The 23,801-nt window shown below is 38.5% G+C and overlaps 1 protein-coding gene across 1 annotated transcript; it reads right to left on the bottom strand.

Moving 5' to 3' along the window:
* Positions 1-4,405: 4,405 nt before the first annotated feature.
* On the bottom strand, positions 4,406-10,103 carry LOC140038359 (uncharacterized). Its single transcript, XM_072083695.1, has 2 exons — positions 8,553-10,103; positions 4,406-8,494 (listed from the first exon to the last, which is right to left on the bottom strand). The coding sequence occupies exons 1-2, from the start codon at positions 10,101-10,103 to the stop codon at positions 4,406-4,408; spliced, it is 5,640 nt and encodes a 1,879-aa protein (XP_071939796.1).
* Between the last annotated feature and the right edge of the window lie 13,698 nt (positions 10,104-23,801).

Genomic DNA, 23,801 nt, shown 5'->3' on the forward strand with positions numbered 1-23,801 from the left:
CTTGAAAACAAATTGTCTTCTTTCTGGGAGAGAGACCAATTGGTCTCCCTTGATCTCCCGCCCGCTAATGTCTTTACGTTTTTTTTCTCTTTTATTTTTGTATTTGTAATTAAGTCTCTTTTAAGGTTTTCTAATGAGAATTTCTTCTTTCCTAAAAATTCCTACTAAAAGTATTCTGTTCTCTTAAAGATTCATAATGAGAGTTTTCTTCTTTTCTAGGGATTCCTAATGAGTGTTTTTTTAGTTTTTGTATTTCTTTTATTAATCTAAATTTTCCCACATTTGATTATTAGATTGAGATCTATCTCGTCAGATCTCATATCAACATCCAAGCTTAAACTAGTTCATTAGCAGATCTTAGATAAAGCAAGAGGTGCGGTTTGAAGTATAGATAGATGATCATGGGATTATAAACGTTTTCTTATAAATATTTTTTGAATTTCATTGAATAACATTCTCTTGACTTTTTGGATATGCAGTATCTAGTTTTGTTCTTCAGATCTATTTGTATCTGTGTCTAGTTAATGTAATTTCTGCTATTAGTGCAAATTTAATGAATGATAATTTTTTATCAAAAAAAGTTTTAGCTTAATAAAAGAGATTGGCATTACTGAGCATAATAAATGATTCACAAGTAATCAAAATTAACGAGCACGGCATACTTTAATGGGTTTGGGTCAGGAGTTAAATTTTTTTTTTCAAAAGTGGAGTTAATTTGAGAAAGATCTAAATACAAGAGATGTACTAATTATGAATGTTTGCATTGACATGGTAATTTAGATGTAATTTAGGTACACTAATGAGTGCATCAGGGTACTTGGGCCAAGTGGTAAGCAGCTTGGTTCCGCTTAAGCAGGTCTCGGGTTCGAAACCTGGCGTATGCAGCTATCCTTGTTGGGAGACTCACCCACCACAGCCAGGTGTGCGACCCGGGTCGACCAACGGATTAGTCAGGGCAAAGCCCTGGATACCGTGGCAGGCAACCAAAAAAAAAAGGGTACTTGGTATAAAATTCCTAGTTTAGCAAGTGTGATAAACAACATGAGACATTACTATGCATTGATTTTTTCCCATCTCCTTTTGTCCAAGATATGAAATAATACAACTAAAACTCAACCGAAAAGTCAACAAATATTCCACTAACATCCAGCTTTCCTTACTTCTTTCATCAATTTATCAATGAAAACAAAGTTAAACATAAGTTTTACATAATTAAACATATGTCTGGTACCATAAACACAGATGTACCAAATATACACATGATTTCTACATAATTAAACGTATTTCTGGTGTTTAAAATTGAAACTCAGCAGGCAAGTTCCAATTTTCCAACATTCAAATACATGGACCATATCCTACGCACATGATGATGAATAATGACACTAGAATATCTAATAAAATCCCCAAACAGATAATCTATAATTATCTTCAACAGCCAACTCAATCATGGGGTTGACACCTTCCCAGGCATCCCATGTCTCCGTCCCTCTTCTAGATCCAGATCACGTAAATTTTCCTATAAATACAGAAGAGAATGCTCCACCTTTCTCATCCTTCTCATTGGTCTCAATACCAAATCTTGAGTACATAAACCAAGTTGTGTGACAAAAAGAAAAATGGGTTCCAAGGTGACGGGTTTTTGATATGTGTACAAGTTTAAATCCAATTTATATCCTTTTTAACTGTAAGTATACAGGTCAAATTAATAGTTTAGGACATATATCCGATTGACCCCATGAGAAAGATTGGATAATTACTGGCACTACAAAAAAATTTCTATTATTTAGACGATCAATGAATTAAAAGAAACAAAACTATGCTAAACTTATGGAAAAAAATAGTAAATAAAAACTCCTTAGGTTATGGTATCCCTAACTACTCATACAAGTGCTATTTTTGGATCATTGAGTACTACTATCTTGGTTTGCTATGGCGTAATTTCCTTATGCATGTGAAACCTACTCTCGTAATGAATCAACTATACTTATAACTAATCCATACCTACTCTCGTGGTTATGAAAGTAGCTATAAATTCATTTCTTCTGTGAAATTACATGAAATGAATCACTAAAACCACAAAAGTGCACCTCTACTCTGGTGAGTGTACTCCCTAAGTTTAGCACTTTTTGAATTAGTGTTAAATCTCAATTTTCATTGAAGAAACAACAACTTTAGATAATCACAATTAATGGTACCAAATTAACTATGATTTAAAGAGCTAAAGTGCTAAATAACTTGCTCAAAATAATAACATCAAATAGCCAAATAATAAGCACTAAAAATCATAGAAAATTCAACCAAACTCAAGGTATAAACTTTAGAAACACATAATAAACATAGAATCCAAACTTGTATATTAACTAAACAATAGAATCAAGTACAAAAGATAAAGAGTTTAGAAAGAAATGTAACCCTTGTCACATGAGTTCATCTCCTCCATCTTCATCTCCTTCTTCATCTTTGCCTAGCTAATAAACAAGAAGGATGGACTAACTAATTAAACTATTCTATACTATACTAACCTAACACTAAGAAAATGTAAGAACTACATTTCTTGCACTCTTCAAACTCATCAAATCTTCATCCAAGTCTAACTACAAATACAAGAAGGATAAACTACTCTAACTACACTAATCTACCCTAATTAACGAACTAAAAAATTCTAGTGAAGACTATATTTTTGTGGAATTTCTCTAGCCTTCCAAAGTTGTGAAAATATTCCGCAAAGGCTGCTATTTATAGAGGATCCAAGAGCCAAATGAGTTGTTTCTAGTTGGCATTTTTGCCTCTTGAAACTCCTAAGAGTTGGTTCTCCAACTTTCCACACTCTTCTTGGTTAGATACGGCCGAATTTGCTTGCCGGAATTGAGTTGGAAAGTTCTGTGAACAAAGAACAAGTTGCAGAGCAAGTTACAGCTGAAAATGATGAATATGCGATCTTGAAAACATGACCTTAGGTCACGTATTGCACCCCATATATTGCCTTTTGCAGGTTTGATCAATTTTGCGCAGAATTCATTCATGCTCTTTTTTTGATCCACCTTCAACTGATATTTTCTCAATGATAGAAGCTGAACTACCTTTTGTATAAAACATAAAAGTTGTAGCCCTTTGAGTTAATTCCAATGCCTCAAGAAACATCCAATTTGGTGCTCTGTGAACCAAGTAATGACCACACTACCCTCAACTAATCAGAACTCTATTTCAGCTTTCGACCCTGAAAATTCAATTCTATATTTCGACTTTTTGACAATGAAAATGACTGAACTGGATTTCGATGTATCATACCAAATGTAAATCTATCTCTTAACCTCAAAATGGTATAAGAATCACATCAATCCAATGCTTGTAACTCAAGATATAGCTGAAAATCACAAGATGTCAAAGCTGGAAAATTTTCTTTAATTGCATTTCATCTCTTGCACTTCATATTCCCTTTTTATCACTTCAAAACCATCGTCAATCATCCAATTATCTACTCAACTCATGCCATTTAATGATTGAATCATTAAACCTACAAAAACATGAAGTTTTCACCATTAAAATTCCTAGAAATGCAATTTTCACTAGAAACTTAGTTAATTATCTATAAAAGTAGTTAAAACACACCAAAACTAAATAATAAAACACGCTAAAAAAATGTAAAATATGTACTTATCAAACTCCCCCACACTTGAACCATTGCTTGTCCTCAAGCAATTAAGAAATACAAACCAACAATGATCCAATTTTGAAAATAAACATATGTGCACAATTCAATTTCATTTTCTCAAAAACAAGATAAATAACTATTATGCAATTAGTCAACTAAGATCAAGTACTCATAATATTAAGTAAATGAGAGTCAATTATACCATAATTTTAACTAGTTCAACTCAATTTCTCATCCTTACCTAATTTCAACAGTAAGTAACTCATATGGTCACTAAAAATGCCTCCTAACTCATGATCATTTTCTTATTCAAACTTAAAGAGGGATTTATTTATATAACATATCTAAGTATTACTCAGGTTTGTGAAAGTGCCTTTTTACATGAAAATCGACATTTTTTGATGAAAATTTCTGGTTACTCAACACTTCATATTCTCAAGTTGCGTTGTATACTCTTAATTCAAATACCGTTTTACGCGAAAGTTAACATTTGTAAATGAAGACACTTGGTTACTAAGTACAAGAACCATTGGAATAGAATTTTTTTTTTTTTTTTTTTGTACTCAAGACTGATACTTTGAATTTCTTTATACACAACTTTTGAAAAAAAAATACACTAAGAAAACTGAAAACAAGCAAACAAGACCACTCAAAACAAAAATTTGAACTAGATCAGCTCACTTTTTTTTTTTTTTTTTTATTAGTGAAAAACAACCTCCCAAAAAACTTAAGCCTACGTGTGAAGCAAAGAACCTAACCCTCCTCATCAAACCAGCGAACACATGGCACCCCACATGAGTCCAGCACAATAGAGGCCCGAACAATTGCCGACACTTGGTGAACATGATCATAAATGCAAACGCCTCCTGCCCCAACAGCTGCTAATCTATCCGCCGAGGAGTTAGCCTCACGGAAAATATGTGAAACGGAGGCCGAGAAACCCTCAAGGAGACATCTAATTTTCCTCAAGATATTACATAATGGCCACTTAGCAATTGCCCCAGAGACAACCAACTGCACCAAAGCCTTGAAATCGACTTCAACCAACGAGGGACGCAAACCCCTCTGTAAACACAACTGGAGGCCAAACAACAAAGCCAAGCTTTCTGCCGACAACACATCCTGCTCTCCGAATTCTTTATAAAAAGCAAAAATCACTTTCCCTTGATAATCACGCAGCAAACCCCCACCCGAGGCCCTACCCTGGTTCACACTGGCGTCCGAGTTGAATTTAAGCACACCAAGAGGCGGTTTCACCCAGGCGATCGCACGAGGGGTCCTCCTCCGAGGAGGGGATTTAATTAGGCGAAGCAACTCACAATCAGCATCTCCCGTGAAATGCGACCGATGAAGCCTATTTGCCCTCCCAAGCTGTTCCAAAAAATCGTCCACCTCGTGGATGATCCTATCACTGCCCCACCGCACGCCATGATAGCGCTCCTGATTCCTTGCTAACCAAAGAAACCAGCACACTACTACTGGCATGAACGCCCGAATATGATTTTTCGAAGATGACGGAGAAGTGAAATACCAAGCTACAAAAACCGACGCCATACTCAAGCAATTCTGCAGCTGAAATCCAAAACGGGCAGACACTCTCCGCCACACTTCCGAAGCCACCGGACCAGTTAGAAAAACATACAACAGAGCCTCCTCCTCCAGATAGCAACACCCACATCTAGAGGGCAAGGCCAGACCCCGCGACCGCAACGCCACATCCAGAGGAAGGACATTACGCACCAATCTCCAAGCCAAAAAGGACATTTTTGCCGGCAGGACCGAAGGCCATAATAAGGAATCGACCAAGGAATGATGCCGCCTTTGCCGAAGCACCTCCCATGCCGACTTGACCGAGAAACACCCCGACGGTGAAGGCAACCAAACCATTCTATCTTTCTGAGATAAGTCAAAGGGTATGTCTATAATTGCGCGGACGACAAACTCCGGAACCCACCGGGCAAGACGCCGTTCATCCCATCTCTCCAAAGTAATAAACTCCGAGACAAGAAAATGAGGCCTCTCCGAACTAACCACAACATGCTGTAAGGGCTCATGAAAAACCCACCTGTCCTTCCAAAAATCCACCAGACCTTCCCCTAAACTCCACCTAATGTTCGGCTCAACCACAGGCCCTATCACCTCAAGACGTCTCCACGTAGCTGTAGCCCGCATTGCCGACACTTCCAATGGGTGAATCCCTTTGATGTACTTGGCCTGCATGAAAGCAGCCCAAATGGAATCGCCGAGCCTAAAACGCCACCATAATTTTGCCGCGAAAGCCCTTGCCATGTCCTTGAAGGATCGAAACCCAAGACCCCCTTCGTCAAAGGGGAAACATAACTTATCCCAGGAAGACCAATGAATGCGCCTCTCCCCTTGATGATCCCAAAGAAAGGAATTACAAATCCTGCCCAACCGAGTGAGCACCGCCTTTGGAGGATCCAACACCTGAAGTAAGTACATTGGCAACGACGCTAGGACATGCCGTGCTAAGACGAGTTTACCCCCAAAGGATAGCAACTTAGTACTCCAGTGCCCAAGGCGGGCCCGCATTTTAGAAACAATATCATCAAACAAGACACCCCTCTGTCGGCCTTTATAAATAGGTGCCCCCAAATAAGTGAATGGAAACGATTGCCGGTGAAAACCCAAAATCCTATGCACCAACTCCTCCTGCCTTGAAGTAGCCCCTGAAGGCAAAAAAAATGAGCTCTTAATGCTATTTACCCTTTGACCTGAGGCCTCCTGGTACTCCGTAAGAAACCCCTTGATTGCAGTCAGGCACTCCTCCGAGCATCGTGTAAAAATAAGCATGTCATCAGCAAAAGCGAGGTAGGGCACCGGGGTCCCTGACGAAACAAAACACCTGCCCGGTTGACTAACCAGAAGATGGTGCAGCCCACGACCTAAAAAATCGGCAATTAATACAAAAAGGGCAGGAGACACCGGGTCACCCTGCCGAAGCCCCCTTGAGGACTTAAAAAATCCCGCAGCCTCCCCATTCACCAAAACTGAAAACCAATTATTAGACACCAGACGAAAAATAATGTCTACCACCTGTTCCTCAAAACCAAAATTCCGCAGCATAAACAAAAGAAACGGCCACTCGACCCTGTCATACGCCTTTTCCATATCCAACTTCAGCATGAGATTCGGGTGCCTCAAGCGCCGATCGAAATCTGCCACCAACTCCTGCGTGAGAAGGATGTTGTCCGTGATCCCGCGTCCTGGTACAAAGCCAGTCTGCCAGGGAGCCACTAAGGCAGGAAGAACCCTACCCAACCGATCAGAAACGATCTTGGAAATAATTTTGGAGCAGACGTTGCACAGACTGATTGGCCGAAAGTCCTTCCATTGCGTGGCGCCCGCAACCTTAGGGAGGAGAAGAATAGAAGTGCTAGTAAAACTCCTAGGCAAACGCATACCCTGGAAGAACGCCTGTACCGCCTCCAACAAATCGGACTTGATAATATCCCAACAAGCCTGGTAAAAGCCAGCCCCAAACCCATCAGGTCCCGGAGCACTATCTGGTTGTAGCGCAAAAATCACCCCCTTCAATTCATCCATGTCAGGTGGCACACTTAACATGGCATTGTCCGCAGCAGACAGATGTGGGAGCGTAAAAGGAAGCCCCGGAGCTTGCCATCCATGTTGTTCAGAGGCAAACAAAGAAGCAAAGAAGTCCACCGCTGAACGCCGGATGTCTTGGATATTCTCCAACCATGTTCCCGACTGATCTTTAATGCGAGCCACAAAATTAAAATTGCGACGCTGACGACAACGAGAATGAAAAAATGCCGAATTAGCATCCCCAACCTGCAACCATCGGATGCCTGCCTTCTGTCTCCAATACTCACATTCCCATGCCAGGCTCCTCGCATAAACCGCCTTTGCCTCCTCCAGCGCTGCTCTGGAACCAGAATCCCTCCCAATGTCATACTGCTCCTCCCGTTGTTTCAGAACAACCTCTGCCTCCCTGACCCTGTTAAAAATATTGCCAAAAACCTGGACATTCCAACCACGCAGACAACCCTTAACTGCCCGCAGTTTTTGATTAAATTTCGTCATACCGTCACCCCCCACCGGCATCGCCCAACCCTGCTGTACCACCTCCATAAAACCTGAGTGCCACCGCCAAACATTTAGAAATTTAAATGAATGTTTGGTAGGACTCCCATTCTGGCAGCTAATCAAAAGTGGAGCATGATCCGAACGACCTCTGCACAAATGCGAGACATGAGAGAACTCATACCCAACAGCCCAATCCCGATTCATTAAGGCCCTATCCAATCGCTGCCACACCCTACCATTCGTCCATGTGAATAAAGCACCATCAAAAGGCACCTCCGTCAAACCACAATTGCCAATTGAATCATTAAATTCTTCCATGTTTCTTTCATTGGCCGGGGAACCTCCTACGCGCTCCTCCATACTGGAGATGACGTTAAAATCTCCTGCCAGTAACCAGGGTCCAACAATTTCACCTGCCAAAGCATCCATTGTTGACCACAGATCACGCCGCCCCACCCTGGTGCACCGAGCATATACTGCCGAGAATTGAATAGAACACCCCGAGGAGAAGGTGATGTGCATGTGGAGGAGTTGCTCTGCCAGTTCCTTGAAACTCAACGACATGTCATTGTACCAAAAAACCCACACCTTATTATTCAATGCTCCCAGAGCACTATCAAACCCAAGTAACCGTCGGACCACCTCAAGTTGAGGAGTATCCGACAAAGGTTCCAGAAGCACCAGCAACCTTATTTTATTAGTTTTGCAAATCTTATGTAAATATCTAAGAGAATCTTTGCGGGAAGCCCCACGGATATTCCAAACCACAGACTTAATGGGACTTAACATGAGACCGTAAAGAGTAAGGATTTTGAGATTGGAGATTTACCTGATTAAGAATTGCTTTAGCTGGCCGGCCCCCCTTGTGCCTAGCTGCAGGCTGACCATTCGCCGCGACCTCTTGCTGCTTCGCCTTGTCTGACCCATCCAGATCACAAAGCAGGCCCTCTCCTGGCTCAACGGACCGGCGTTGAAGCAACAACCTGTGGAACTGTTTTAGCTGGTCCCTCGACACCACTTCCCCCGGTTTATCCCCGTCCGAGCACTGACGTCTATGTCTCTGGCTGGGTGTCCGCGCATGACTCGCAGACCTGGAAGGGTCGCGCTCAAAATCCTGCACCTCCATGTCCGATAATGAGTGCAGCACCGCGAAGGAATTGGAGGACACCGCAACCACCTCAACACTCTGCCCACACTCCATCCCCTCCCAACCACCAGACTGCTTTGCCAGCGAGCGGGCAGAGCCTTGCTCCACCCCGTGTGGATCCCTTTCTGACTCATCAGCAAACGCATCCGCAGCTACCAAAATTCCAGCAGTCGCAACACCCCCAAACGCTACATCAGCCACCGACGTGGTAACAGTGTCAGCCTGTATAGTCGCCTTTACTTCCCCCATGTCCGAGCGTGCAATCACCTCTGGTGCAATAGTTACGTCAATTTGCCCTTCCCTGGCCTGGCCAGGAACCAAGGCCCCAACAGGGAGCTGGTGAGACTCCAACTGAATAATCGAACAATCCCGTTGTGGGGGGTCACTATCCGGTCCACACAGACCTTTAGGCCGGTAAACCTCCATAGACTTTGCTGCCTTCATGACCAACTTTTTGGAGGGTTTGAGATCCGGATTCTTCCTATAACAGTCCCCGTCTGCATGACCAAATCGAGTACAAAACCCACAAAACTTCGGCCAGCTTTCATATTCCACATCCTGCCAGAACCCCTCCTGGTCCTCCCCAATCCAGATACGGTTTGGGGGTTGCTTGGATACATCCATCTCAACCAGTACCCTCGCTACCGACGACCGTCTGAGCGCTAATGTCGCTGAGTCGATCTTCAGACACCTCCCCAGCAAACCAGCTAATTTGACAATATATACGGCATTGAACAAGGGCAACGGGAGCGTTGGCAGTGATACCCACACCGGCGCATATGTCGAATCCTGATGGGCTTTGAAATCCAACGTCCACTTTGCTAAAAGCATCTGCGCTCCCTTCACAAACCAGGAACGGCGCACGAAGAGGCGGGTGAAATCCTCCTCAGTCGAAGGCCTGATAAGGACGTGGTTCATATCGAGAAGGCCGACATCACAATCTCCCTTGAGACCCAGCGAAACAAAAAAACCCCTAATGACCTCCATAGGGGGCCGACGGAAAGGAAACCGTCCAACCAAAGCATTTTTGAAAGGTGTCGACAGCAGTTGCAACTCTTTCTGGGATAAACGTAGTGCAGGTTCTCCTCGATGAGTCGACCAACAACCCAGATCTGGAACAGGCGATACCTCCACCCGGCCTGATCCAGAGAGCACGTCGGCGAAGGACTTGGAAGAGGCCGCACCACCAGGCACACCTCCCGTGACCGGCGGCGGCCATGGAGGACCCTCCATGCAGCGGCACACGTGAAACCCTAGCTTACCTTATTTAGACGAGAGAGAATTTCCTTGTTGTACCTTCGGGACTTGTAACTGCTAGATCAGCTCACTTATATTGGAATAGAATAACTCTTATTCACTTTTTTTCATTTTTTATTTTTTCATTTTTTTTAATTTTTAATTTTTCATTTTTTTCATATTTTTCATTTTTTTTTGATTAAAGATAATAATCATTCCCTTAAAAGAATAATCATAAGAAGAGTATTGCAATTATTAATCATATTTATCACTTAAGTTTGTAAAATCAAATAAAGAGAAAAAATTTCATCAAATATGCAAAATGTAAGCATAATTTTCTCTACTTTACACGATATACTTTCTTATAAATGCACAAATTATGATCAAATAATAGTCATTTTCAAGTCAAATGAGAAATGAATTTTTTAAGTCACATATATTTATTTCAAAAGTAGAGGAAATTTGAGTTACTCATGGTATGAAACTTGTTAACTCTTTGGATAAAATTGAAAAAATTTGAAACTTTTTTGGAGCAATTTTATAAATTTGGACAATATTTTGAATAAATTTTGGCAGAGTTTTCCCTTAAAACTGGATGAAACTCCCTGCCAATGACCCAAGATTGACAACATTTAAGTGCAATTCATATTCCAAATCTCAATTACAAGCAATAAACACAAAAATACTACAGGTACCACACATTTCCTCCTCCACACTTAAAATACACATTGTCCTCAATGTGTAGGGAAAGAAAAACAACAAAAGATAGAAAGAAGTACTCCCCAGTGCAATGGCTGAGATCCAGATCAACCATGATTCAAGAACCTTTGCCAAAAGACACAACCTCTACTAACACTATCCCAAAGGATCAAATGTAAAAGGAAAAGTGAACGTCACTACATAAGGAAAGTGACAGGCGCGGAGTATACATATACAATTAAGCTCATCCTAATCAAGTTTTACATTTATAAACTCCTAAATACCCCACACGCGATTTATCGCAAGTATACGAATCGTGAGCGAGTATAGGGTATTAAGGGTCGATCCCACAAGGAAGATTGCAATTACCGGTACTATTAAAGCTTCTCTATTATTTAGACTATCAATGAATTATAAAAAATTAAAACCTACTGAAATTATACAAGAAAATAACAAATAAAAGCTCCTTAGGTTGTGGTATCCCTAACTACTCATGCAAGTGCTATATTTGCATCATTGAGTACTACATCTAGGCTAATTATGGTGTAATTTCCTTATGCATTTGAATCCTACTTTCGTAGTGAATCAATTATACTTATAACTAATCCATACCTATTCTCATGGTTATGAAATTAGCTACAAGTTCATTTCTTCAATGAAATTACATGAAATGAATCACAAAAACCATATAGGTGCACCTCTACTTTCGTGAGTGTACTCCCTATGTTTAGCACTTCTTGAACTAGTGTTAAATCTCAATTTTCATTGCAGAAACAACACCTTAGATAATCACAATTAATGGTACCAGATTAATCATGATTTAAGGAGTCAAAGTGCTAAATAACTTGCTCAAATCATAGCAATCAAATAACCAAATAATAAACACTAACAATCATAGAAAATTCAACCAAAACCAAGGCTTAAACTTTAAACACACATATTGAACACAAAATCCAGAACTTGTATATTAACTAAACTTGGAATCAAGTACAAAAGATAAAGAGTTTGGAAGGAATACAACCCTTGTCACATGAGCTTTCTTCCTTGCCTTCTTCATCCTCCATCTTCATCCTAATCTAGATAATAAACAAGAATGGACAGACACTATACTAAGCTAAACTAACACTAGGGAGATGAAAGAGCTACATTTATGCAACTTCAAGCTTCTCCCGTATCTCTCTCTATTCTATTGTTGGATCTCAATCCATACCTTCTCTTGCAATGAATTTGGCTCTTTAATGATGAAAGGTGGTCAAGAAATGAGGATGTTACAGCTGGGAATGTTTCTCACATGTATAGCATCACATGTGAGTTGGTGGAGGTGAAATTGAGTTTTCCACGTAAAGAGCAGACTTCTCTGACCACAATCCGGCCAGAAATCCGGCCTTAAATCCGGCCGGATTGCTACAGTGACCATTTGGTCACTTCTGGTTCAATTTCCAGCTCTGCTCCAATTTTGACTCAATTTCAACTGCATTTATCTTGATGATAAAAGCTGATTTAGCTCTTGACCAAAACATGAAACTTGTAGCCCTTTGAGTTACCTTTCCAATGCATCAAGAATCACCTCATTTGGATCTGTGTAGACTGAGAAATGACCGAAAAACCCTTACCTGCTCATTGCCCTGTTCCAGCTTCGACCAGTAGAAATTTGCTATTGTAATTCGGCATTTTGACCTGGAAAACCTTCAAACTGGATTCAGATGTCTTCACCAAAGTTGTAGATCTATCTCTTATCTTCAAATGGGTTCAAGAATCATCCCAATCCGATCATTGTAGCTCAAGTTATAGCCGAAATACGAAAATGTGTCAAAACTGTCAAAATACACAAAATCCAAGTAAAAAGTGATAAAAACCTCATTTAATCACTTAAAAACATTTATTCACCAATTATAGCCAAAATGATTCATTTTCTTCCAATATTATAACCAAAGTGACTAAAAATAATATAAAATATTAGACAATTATTACATAAATTAATCACTTGTCAAACTCCCCCACACTTAAATCATTGCTTGTCCTCAAGCAATCCACACAAAATCAATTACAATGATTTAAGAGGTGAAACAATATATGCACTTTTGTCAAATTTAATTTCTCATGACCTGAAAAATAATCATTATACAATTGTTCAAATTACATTAAATACTCATAATATCAAGTAAAGGAAAGATAATTATACCTTAATTCAACAAGTTAAACGTAATCTCTTACCCTAACCTAATTTCACAAATAAGCAAATCACATAGTCGATTTATAGCCTTCCTCCTCCTATAATCATCTTTTTCTCAAAATTTTACATCTAAGAGGGATTTATTCATACTAATTTTACTTAAATAGTGAGAATGCCTTTTTACGCGAAAATCGACACTTTTAGGTGAAGATTCCCGGTTACTCAACATTTCACTTATTCAAGTTGCAATGCATACTCTTAATTCAAGTACCTTTTTACGCGAAAATCGACATTTGTAGATGCCAACCCCCGGTTACTCGGTACAAAAATCATTGGAGTAGAATAATTTTTTTTTCTTTTCTTCTCTTTTCTTTTTTTTTTTTTTTTAGAAATAAAGGACAATAAATAGATATTCCCTCTTAGAAAATATATAAGACTAATCAAAGGAGGAGTATAACCTTTTATCAACTATGTCAATCACTTACTTATAAAATTAAGTAAAGAGAAGAAATTTCATTAAACATGTAAAATTATAGGCATAATTTTCCTCACTTTATCCAATATACTTTCTAAAATGCAAAAATCCTAATTGCATAATAACCATTTTCAAGTTAAATGAGGACTAACTTTCCAAAATACATATAAAGTTTCAACAATTGGAAGAATTAAACACTTAAGGTTGGAATACTTTGGCCCTTTTTGAATGAAAATGTAAAAATTTGAAGAACTTTTGGGCTATAGTGAAATATTGGAAAAGATTTTAGAAAATTTTTTACAGAGTTTCTCCTTATAAATGGATGAAAACTCCCTGCCAACAAACCCAATTTCAAGCAAATTATCCACATGGCAAATAATTCAAACACAATTCCAACATTTCTAAGCATTTAAATCTATAAAATATCATCACATAGAAAGTATTTGCAAGTTCAAATATTTCCTCCCCCACACTTAAACTTCACATTGTCCTCAATGTGAGAGAAGGAAAATAAATAAAGAGTAAAAGAAAATACTCCCCTTATGACTTGCGCGATCCAAATCCATGGCAATGTGATGAATTTCCAACCGTATTTGAGAAAGAATGGAGAGTTCACTTATTGCACCCTGAAAAAGACAAAATCAAAACAAATAAATTTCTTAAAAATAAACGGTTGCAATCAACAAGAAGAAAACATGCAAGTCAAGGAAAAAGGAAAAATGATCGAGCATGTGGAACCATACAATGTTCATGGGATAAAAACATGAAATGAGCTAATCTTTGCTAATGAAATATATGCATTAGTATCCAAAGCAAAGGGAAGCTAATTTCACACAAAAAACCCACAATCATGAACAAAATAAGTTCCATTTATACATTTTGTCATCAATGATCAAATCCCTTCAAGTACAAAAGTAATCTCAAAATGGAGGCAAACACACCAAACCAAAATATAAATGACCTTCGTGAAAATTCATGAAATACTAAAAACTATTGAACCACAAAAATTGTAAGTGCATTTATGAATTTCATCAATTAAGGCCATCTTCAATTCACCTCTTCTTTTAGAATTACCTAAGAATTCAAGAAATCATTCAATCAAGCACCTTTTCATTCATTAGGTAATCTAAATTACTCACATGAATATCAAAAACTCCCACTAAGCTAATTAAAATGCTATATTGGCCACTTAATATGCAACTTTGTTACCAAGCCAAATTAAGCATAAAACTAGCAAGAATTCACCAAATAAATACAATAAATGCAAATCACAAAATATATTTATCACTAACAATCACCAATAACATCAATAAGCTCAAATAAATACACCTAACTTCACATATAAAAATTGCCTAAAAATAAAAAATATTCAACCATGGCAAAATTCAAATAACAAAGTTAGGTGAAGAATTGTTACCTCAAATTGGTTTGGTAATGTTAAGTGATAAATATGATGTGAAAACCCCCAAGAAACTTACTCCAATTTGACCTCAATTGAGTGATTCAAGAAAGTACAACCCTAACTATTGGTAAGGTTGAATCCACTTTAGAGTTGTTTTTGAAAGAATATGTACTATGAAATTCACTCTAAAAGATGGGAGAAAGTGATTTGGTGAAGGTTATTTGAAGATTAAATGGTGAAAAGTGGTGTTTTAGTGAGTGGTGTGTGTTTGAGATGTGAGTGTGTGTGTAGGTTGAAGGAGAAAGGAAGGGGAATTGTTAGGAATCCGTTCACGGATTCCTCTTGAAGCTGAAATATCGCCAGAATCCGGCCGGATTCTGGCCAGTGAGCTGGAAAAAAATTCTGATTGCAGAAGTGGATCCGAGCTCGGATCCATTGAATCTGCACTTATTGCAGAATTTTTGCAATTTTCAGTTTGACCCCAATTATTCAAAATACACCCTAGATCATTTCTATGTCAAAATAAACCATTCACGCACATGTAAAATGATCTAAACATGCATTCTAAACCTCTTTAATGCATCAAAAACCACAATTACTGAATTTGAGGTATTGAGATCTTTGATCAAACTTCGCCTTTTTCACCTCATTTGGTCACTTTTCCAAAACCTACAAATGAAAAACAACAAAATTACTCAAACTTATACTTTAAACATAAAATCACTCCAAAGTAACAGCAACTTAAACAAACATTGGGTTGCCTCCCAATAAGCGCTTCTTTAAAGTCAATAGCTTGACTATTTCTCCTCATTTTTCAAGGAGGTTTAGTTAACGAATAATCCACCATTTTAGGCCGTGGTGGATCATTAAATGGTGACTTTATAGCCAAAGCCACATGATCTAATGATGTGAGAAATGAAAGTGACTTACCTATCCCAAGTGTTTCATAGATATTACCATGAATATGCACCACTTGAGAACTTACCAAAGGAAATGTCATGAGAGTATCTTGGGCAGGAATACCTTTAGAACCTATACTTTCACTGCACTCCTCAAGAGAGGTGAAAAATGAGTCATTAAAACTCACCTCTTGAGGCTCAAAGTTAGTTTCAAAGGTATTATCATGTGAAATGGATATTTGCTCATTGAAATATAATTGAGATTCATCATTTTCATCCAAATGCAATCCATTTTCACATACAACATTTCCACCATTCATGCTAGGATCATTTTGCAAATTATTAGAAGAAATAACTTCACACAATGCATTCAATTGCTCATGTATATCACCAAAGTGAGAAGTTAATTCATCTAACCTTTCCTCAATCCTATCAAAACGGTCAGAGGTTGCATTTGCTAGCTTTTCTATTGCTGAATCAAATTGATTAGAAAAATTTTCTATAGCTAGCTCCCAAGATGGTTTTGATTCATATTGGACACTTTCAGGTTGGTAATCATAAAAATTTGGAGAGTCACTATATACACATTGATTTTCCCAACCATAAGCAGGAGAATTGCTCCAATTAGCACTATATTGATCAAAATAAGGATTGTAATGCTCTAATTCATCATAATAATCCATATTTTGTGCTTGCATACATGTATTAGTAGCATGATAACCTCCACACAAGTCACAAATCACATGATAAGAATTAAAAGCATTAGCATTCCTCCCTTGCTCAATTTCATGCATAATTGTGTCCAGTTGAACTTGTAACATCATAACATCAAATTTAGCCTTTAAGCACCTTATACCATCTTCAAAAGACATACATTCAACAAATTCTTGGTTACCTCTGTTGAAGGAGCTTTGCACTTGATAACCATCCATTGCCATTCTTCCACTTCTCAAGCATTGTCCTCCAAATTGACCTACCCTTCTCATTACCTAAAATTGCTTTTAAACAACTTAAGAGCAAAATTAGTAAGAAAAATAGGTAATGAAACACATACACACATAAAACACAAAAATAACAGAAAATAACATTCACCGTATAACTAATGAAATGTCTAAATTAATAAAGTTGCTCTTCACACCGATATTGCCAAATCTTCCCCGGCAACGGCGCCAAAAACTTGACGGGCGCGGAGTATACATATACAATTAAGCTCATCCTAATCAAGTTTTACATTTATAAACTCCTAAATACCCCACACGCGATTTATCGCAAGTATACGAATCGTGAGCGAGTATAGGGTATTAAGGGTCGATCCCACAAGGAAGATTGCAATTACCGGTACTATTAAGGCTTCTCTATTATTTAGACTATCAATGAATTATAAAAAATTAAAACCTACTGAAATTATACAAGAAAATAACAAATAAAAGCTTCTTAGGTTGTGGTATCCCTAACTACTCATGCAAGTGCTATATTTGCATCATTGAGTACTACATCTAGGCTAATTATGGTGTAATTTCCTTATGCATTTGAATCCTACTTTCGTAGTGAATCAATTATACTTATAACTAATCCATACCTATTCTCATGGTTATGAAATTAGCTACAAGTTCATTTCTTCAATGAAATTACATGAAATGAATCACAAAAACCACATAGGTGCACCTCTACTTTCGTGAGTGTACTCCCTATGTTTAGCACTTCTTGAACTAGTGTTAAATCTCAATTTTCATTGCAGAAACAACACCTTAGATAATCACAATTAATGGTACCAGATTAATCATGATTTAAGGAGTCAAAGTGCTAAATAACTTGCTCAAATCATAGCAATTAAATAACCAAATAATAAACACTAACAATCATAGAAAATTCAACCAAAACCAAGGCTTAAACTTTAAACACACATATTGAACACAAAATTCAGAACTTGTATATTAACTAAACTTGGAATCAAGTACAAAAGATAAAGAGTTTGGAAGGAATACAACCCTTGTCACATGAGCTTTCTTCCTTGCCTTCTTCATCCTCCATCTTCATCCTAATCTAGATAATAAACAAGAATGGACAGACACTATACTAAGCTAAACTAACACTAGGGAGATGAAAGAGCTACATTTATGCAACTTCAAGCTTCTCCCGTATCTCTCTCTATTCTATTGTTGGATCTCAATCCATACCTTCTCTTGCAATGAATTTGGCTCTTTAATGATGAAAGGTGGTCAAGAAATGAGGATGTTACAGCTGGGAATGTTTCTCACATGTATAGCATCACATGTGAGTTGGTGGAGGTGAAATTGAGTTTTCCACGTAAAGAGCAGACTTCTCTGACCACAATCCGGCTAGAAATCCGGCCTTAAATCCGGCCGGATTGCTACAGTGACCATTTGGTCACTTCTGGTTCAATTTCCAGCTCTGCTCCAATTTTGACTCAATTTCAACTGCATTTTTCTTGATGATAAAAGCTGATTTAGCTCTTGACCAAAACATGAAACTTGTAGCCCTTTGAGTTATCTTTCCAATGCATCAAGAATCACCTCATTTGGATCTGTGTAGACTGAGAAATGACCGAAAAATCCTTACCTGCTCATTGCCCTGTTCCAGCTTCGACCAGTAGAAATTTGCCAGATCTGCCGGATCTGGCCAGCTCCAAGAAAGCCCAGCTCTTGCAGTCCCACTGGTCTCTTGTGATGGTAGTGATCATAAGGGCGGTTGGGCCGAGTTGCAGCATTTGACCCTTCGGCAGGTGCTCAGATTAGCGGTGGCAGTGGTGCGCGAGAGCCGTTTGGGGTTTACGGAGAAAGTGGTGCTACTGGATGGTAGGATGCGTGCATTGAAGAGGTTTCGGAAGGTCAGTTTGAGGAGGGGCGAGTTTGGGAGGAGAATCGTACGGGTGGGTTTAGTGAGCAGCATGTCCGACTATCTTGTTCCTGTCACTGCTTATTTCTATAGTAAGAGGATCAAGTTTGCTGTCTGTGATTATTATCCCATGGCCCATGGGAAGCCTTGCTGATTTGCTGGCCAGTAAGTTTTACAAATCAGAGATATGACGCCGGCCAATACAAATGACTGATGAATAACCAACCTGCTTATTGTCTTCCTGTAATCCCTTAATATTAAAAAGATCTGTGCGTAATTGTCCTTGCTTTTGTTTTCATTACACCGCCTGCCTCCCGCCCAAAAAAATGTAGCATGAACGGGTTTTCGACGGGCCGGGTAGGCCCGACCAGGACCCGGGACCCGTCGGGTGCGGGTCCGATAGAAACAACAGGGACCCGTCGGGTATTCGGGCCGAATCTGGAACTAATGCAGTATAACGGATCCGGGTCCGGATTTATTAATTTCGGCCCAGACCCGGCCCGTTGACAGGCCTAGACACCACCCCCTCCACTAGGCCTCGGGTTACCTAATGAACATCCATCCGTATTTAATTTGCAGATCCCCTGGGACGGAGAACCCCAACAGACCACCCTATAAGAGTAACGAGGCCTCCATCCATAAAAACTAGAGTAAAAAGCATGCCAAGAAACAAACCTAGCCGGCTCTCCCACAACCCTTCCACCAACTAACCCGACTATATCCGCTAGGATACGATCGCAAACAGTCTACCTACGCAGGGAGCGACCTTCAAAGTGAGCTAAGTTCCGCACCAGCCAAATATTCCAGCAGATGATACTAGGCAGCACCTTGTGGAGTGACGTGTCGGCATACACCACCAACCCCCCAGCACATCACCAAAGAATGCCCAAAGGAATCGTGCTAGATCCCCCTCCAAGAAGATATACTCCAAAGATTCAAAATGGGAGTTTATACAGCAAAAGCACTTTGATGGACCGTGCACGTTTAGTCTCCCTAATGTGGACGCTAGAGGCAGCCGATCCCGCAACACACGCAGCATGAAAAAGGAGATTTTGACAGGCAACCAAGGATGCCAAACCCTCTCAAACATGAACGAGGCTGGCCGCTGCCCACTCAACAAACGATAGGTCGATGCGAGCGAGAAATCTCCAGACTCCGTCAGGCACCATAGCGCACTATCTTGCCCGTTTCCTACCGGGATGGGGTTCCTGATAATTTCTGCAACAATAGTCTCCGGGACCCAGTGCCGCAACATATTTTGATTCCACCGCCCATTCAAGACGAAGTCCACTACCGAATGATCCGAAACACTCCCCAAGCATTGACACAGTGGGCCAGAACCCAACCAATTATCGAACCAAAAATTACATTGTCCCGCCCGAACCAGCCAACAAAGATTTTGTTCTGCAACCTCGCGAACTTGGATCATGCGGCGCCACACCCATGAGCTGCCTTGTGGTACCCCCACCATGCACGGGTGGTTTTGCCGATAGTACTTGGCACGCATAAACGTCGCCCACAAGCAGTCACTCGTACGGAACCTCCACCACAATTTGAATGAGAACGCCGTGTACACCTCTGATAATGCATGAACACCTAGTCCCCCATGCGACGTGTTGGAGCATAGATCTTGCCACTTAATCCAATGGTAACGGAAACCATTCACTCTCTCCCCCCATAGGAAATTTGCCATGGCACGTTCCGCCAGAGCCAGGACACCTTTCGGGGGGCACGAGGCCATCAACAAATGGGTCGGTATCGCTGATAGGACATGTTTAATGAGGATGATTCGGCCTCCAAAGGATCCAAACTAATTTTTCAATTTTATCTAAATATAGCAAATTTAAAATTTTAACAACTAGTAAAGCATCAAATTGCTATATTTGAGCATTGAAACATGTTTAATCAACCTTAATAAGCATATTGGAGGCCAAAACATCAATAAATTTCATCAAAAATTTGAAATTAAAAGATGTCAAAAAGATCAGGAAATTGAAAATATCAACTTCTAAAATACGAAAATTTGATGAAGAAACTTAGCTCAATCACGCAGAAGGATGTTTGGTGATGCTAATGATGCAAAAAATCCTATGAAACATCCTCTAATTGACCCCTAGTTGCTTGGATAAAAGTTGAGAAACTCTACCCTTCAATCTTCTTTGAAACCGAATTTGAGATGTTTTTCTTGAATTTTAATTGGTTAAAAAGGATCAATGAAGGTTAAATATGGTTGGGTTGATGATTTGTTGCAAGGAAATGGAGTAAAAGTGAGATTTTATGAAGTATGTAAATTTGTGTGGAGAAAACGGAGGTTGAGTAAAGAAGAAGAATAAGAAAACGCCCTGCATTTTCTGATTTTTAAAAAGAAGGGGTTGCAATACGCAGGGGGTGGGGGGTTTTAGGTTGCTTTTTCTATAGAAAACGCGGCATAGTTTGCATTTCCTAGTTTGCATTTTCAGTTTTTGAACTAGGCTAAAAACATGGGGCAAAACGCGGGTAAAATCGAATTTTAGTCTGCATTTTCTCAAAAAAATTTTGAAGATCAACTAAAACGCGACCTGCAAACATGAGGAGTGTCCGTGTTTTCATGAGTGCGTTTTTCAATTCTGCACTTTTAATGCAGAATTTCTGCAATTTTCTCAAAATTACTTGCATGACCCCATTTTTCTAAAATACATTCTAGATTATTCATTTGTCAAAATAAACAATACATGCACATGTAAAATGATCTAAATATGTTTTCTAACCCTTTACTCAATTTGAGGTGTTGAGATTATTGATCAAATTCGCCTTTTAATCTCAATTGGCCACCTTTGTTTCTATTTCCCAAACCTATAAATGAAAAACAACAAAATAACTTAAATACATAATTAAAACATAAAATCACTCCAAATTAACATAAACTTAAACAAACATTGGGTTGCCTCCCTACTAGTGCTTCTTTATAGTAATTAGTTTGACTATTTCACCTCACCTTTCAAGGAGGTTTTGTTAACGAATAATCCACCATTTTTAGATGTGATGGATCATTAAAAGGTGATTTGATAGCAAAAGTCACATAATCAAATGATAAGAGAGATGGAAGTGGCTTACCTATTTCAAGTGATTTATAGATTTTACCTTGAATGTGTATCACTTGAGTACTCACCAAAGGAATATCTGCATGCCTTTCTTGGGCAATAATACGTTTAAAACCTATATTTTCAACACATTCCTCAAGAGGGGCAAAAAATGAGGCATTGATACTCATCTCTTGAGGTTCAAAATTAGTTCCAAAGATATTATCTTGTGAAATGAATATTTCCTCATTGAAGCTCAAATTGGATTCATCATTTTGATCAAAATATAATTCATTTTTACGTATAACATTCCCACCATACATGCTAAGGTCATTTTGCATTTTATTAGAAGAAATAACTTTACACAAAACATGCAATTGTTCTTGTGTTGTACAAAAGTGAGAAGTTAATTCATCTAACCTTTCGTCAATGCTAACAAAACAATCGGAAGTTGCATTAGCTAGCTTTTCTATGACTAAATCAAATTCATTAGAAAATTTTCTATAACTAGCTCCCAAGATGCATTAGAATCATTAGCTAATGGTTCACTTTCTAGTTGCCAAGGTAAAGATGCATTAACTAATTTTTTTATTGCCAATTTTCAAGATGTTTTTGATTCATATTGGAGACATTCAGGCTGGTAATCATAAAAACATGAAGAATCACTATAAGTACATTGATTATCCCAACCATAAGTATAAGAATTCCCTAGATTAGGGTTGTCTTGATCAAAACAAAGATTATAATGCCCAAATTCATCATAATAATCCACATCTTGTGCTTGCATACATGTATGAGTAGCATGATAACCTCTGCACAAGTTAGAAATCATATGATTAGAATTAAAAGTATTAACATTCCTCTGTTGCTCAATTTCATGCACAATGGTGTCCAATTGAAACGTTATAATATCAAGTTTAGCCTTTAAACTCCTTAAACCATTTTCAAACGACATATTTTCGGTAATTTCTTGATTACCTCTATCCATGGAGTTTTGCACGTGATAACCATCCATTGTCGATCTTTCGCTTCTCAAGCATTGTCCTTCCATGTTTTCTACTCTCCTTGAATCCCTAAATATGCTTTTAAAATAACTCAAAAACAAGTTTAGTCAAAAAAAATAGATGACTCGACATATACAAAAACAAAACACTAAATACAAAACAAATAGCTCAATAAGACGTTGAACACAACAATTAAGACACTAGACACAGCAAAAACAAGAAAAATAAATAAAAATGTCTAAATTAATAAAATTATTTTTAGCACCGATATTGAGCAAATCTTCCCCGACAATGGCGTCAAAAACTTGACGGATTTTTGATATGTGTACAAATTTAAATCCAATTTATACCCATTTTGACTGCAAGTATACATGTTAAATTAGCAGTTTAAAGCATATATCGGGTCAATCCCACGAGAAAGATTGGATAATTACTAGCACTACTAATGTTTCTCTATTATTTAGACGATCAATGAATTAAAAGAAACAAAACTATACTAAACTTGATAAGTACATCTTTTACGTGTTTTAAGTGTGTTTTATTAGTTAGTTTTTGGTGTGTTTTATTTAGTTTTATAACTAATTAACTAAGATTCTAGTGAAATGCATTTTATGGTTTAAGTGGTAAAAATTGCATTTCTATGGATTTTAATGGTGAAAACTTCATGTTTTTGTAGGTTTAATGATTCAATTATCAAATGGAGTGATTTGAGAAGATAATTAGATGATTGATGATGGTTCGAAGTGATAAAAAGAGAATATGAAGTGCAAAAGAGGAAATGCAATCAAGAACAAAAGAAAACAAGTTTTACAGTTTTGACACCTTGTGGTATATCTTGAGTTACAAGCATCGGATTGAGGTGATTTTTAAACCATTTTAAAGAAGAGATAGATCTACAATTGGTATGAAGACATCAAAATCCAGTTTAGTTGTTTTCATTATCAAAAAGTCAAAATGCAGAAGTGCAACTCTGTGGTCAAAAGCTGAAACAGAGCTCTGACCAGTCGAGTGCATTTAGTCATTTCTCGGTCTACAGAGCTCCAAATGGAATGATTCTTGAGGCATTGGAAAGCTAACTCAAAGGGTTACAACTTTTGTGTTTTACGCAAGAGTTAGTTTGCCCTCCAT

This window comes from Coffea arabica, chromosome 3e, assembly GCF_036785885.1.
Source record: "Coffea arabica cultivar ET-39 chromosome 3e, Coffea Arabica ET-39 HiFi, whole genome shotgun sequence".
Lineage (NCBI taxonomy): Eukaryota > Viridiplantae > Streptophyta > Magnoliopsida > Gentianales > Rubiaceae > Coffea > Coffea arabica.

Excerpts from the sequence above, each read along its gene's own strand:
- LOC140038359 (XM_072083695.1), bottom strand. The coding sequence starts at position 10,103 with ATGGAGGGTCCTCCATGGCCGCCGCCGGTCACGGGAGGTGTGCCTGGT. Across the intron at positions 8,495-8,552 it reads CTAAAGCAATTCTTAATCAG|TCTGTGGTTTGGAATATCCG; the intron begins GTAAATCTCCAA and ends AGTCCCATTAAG.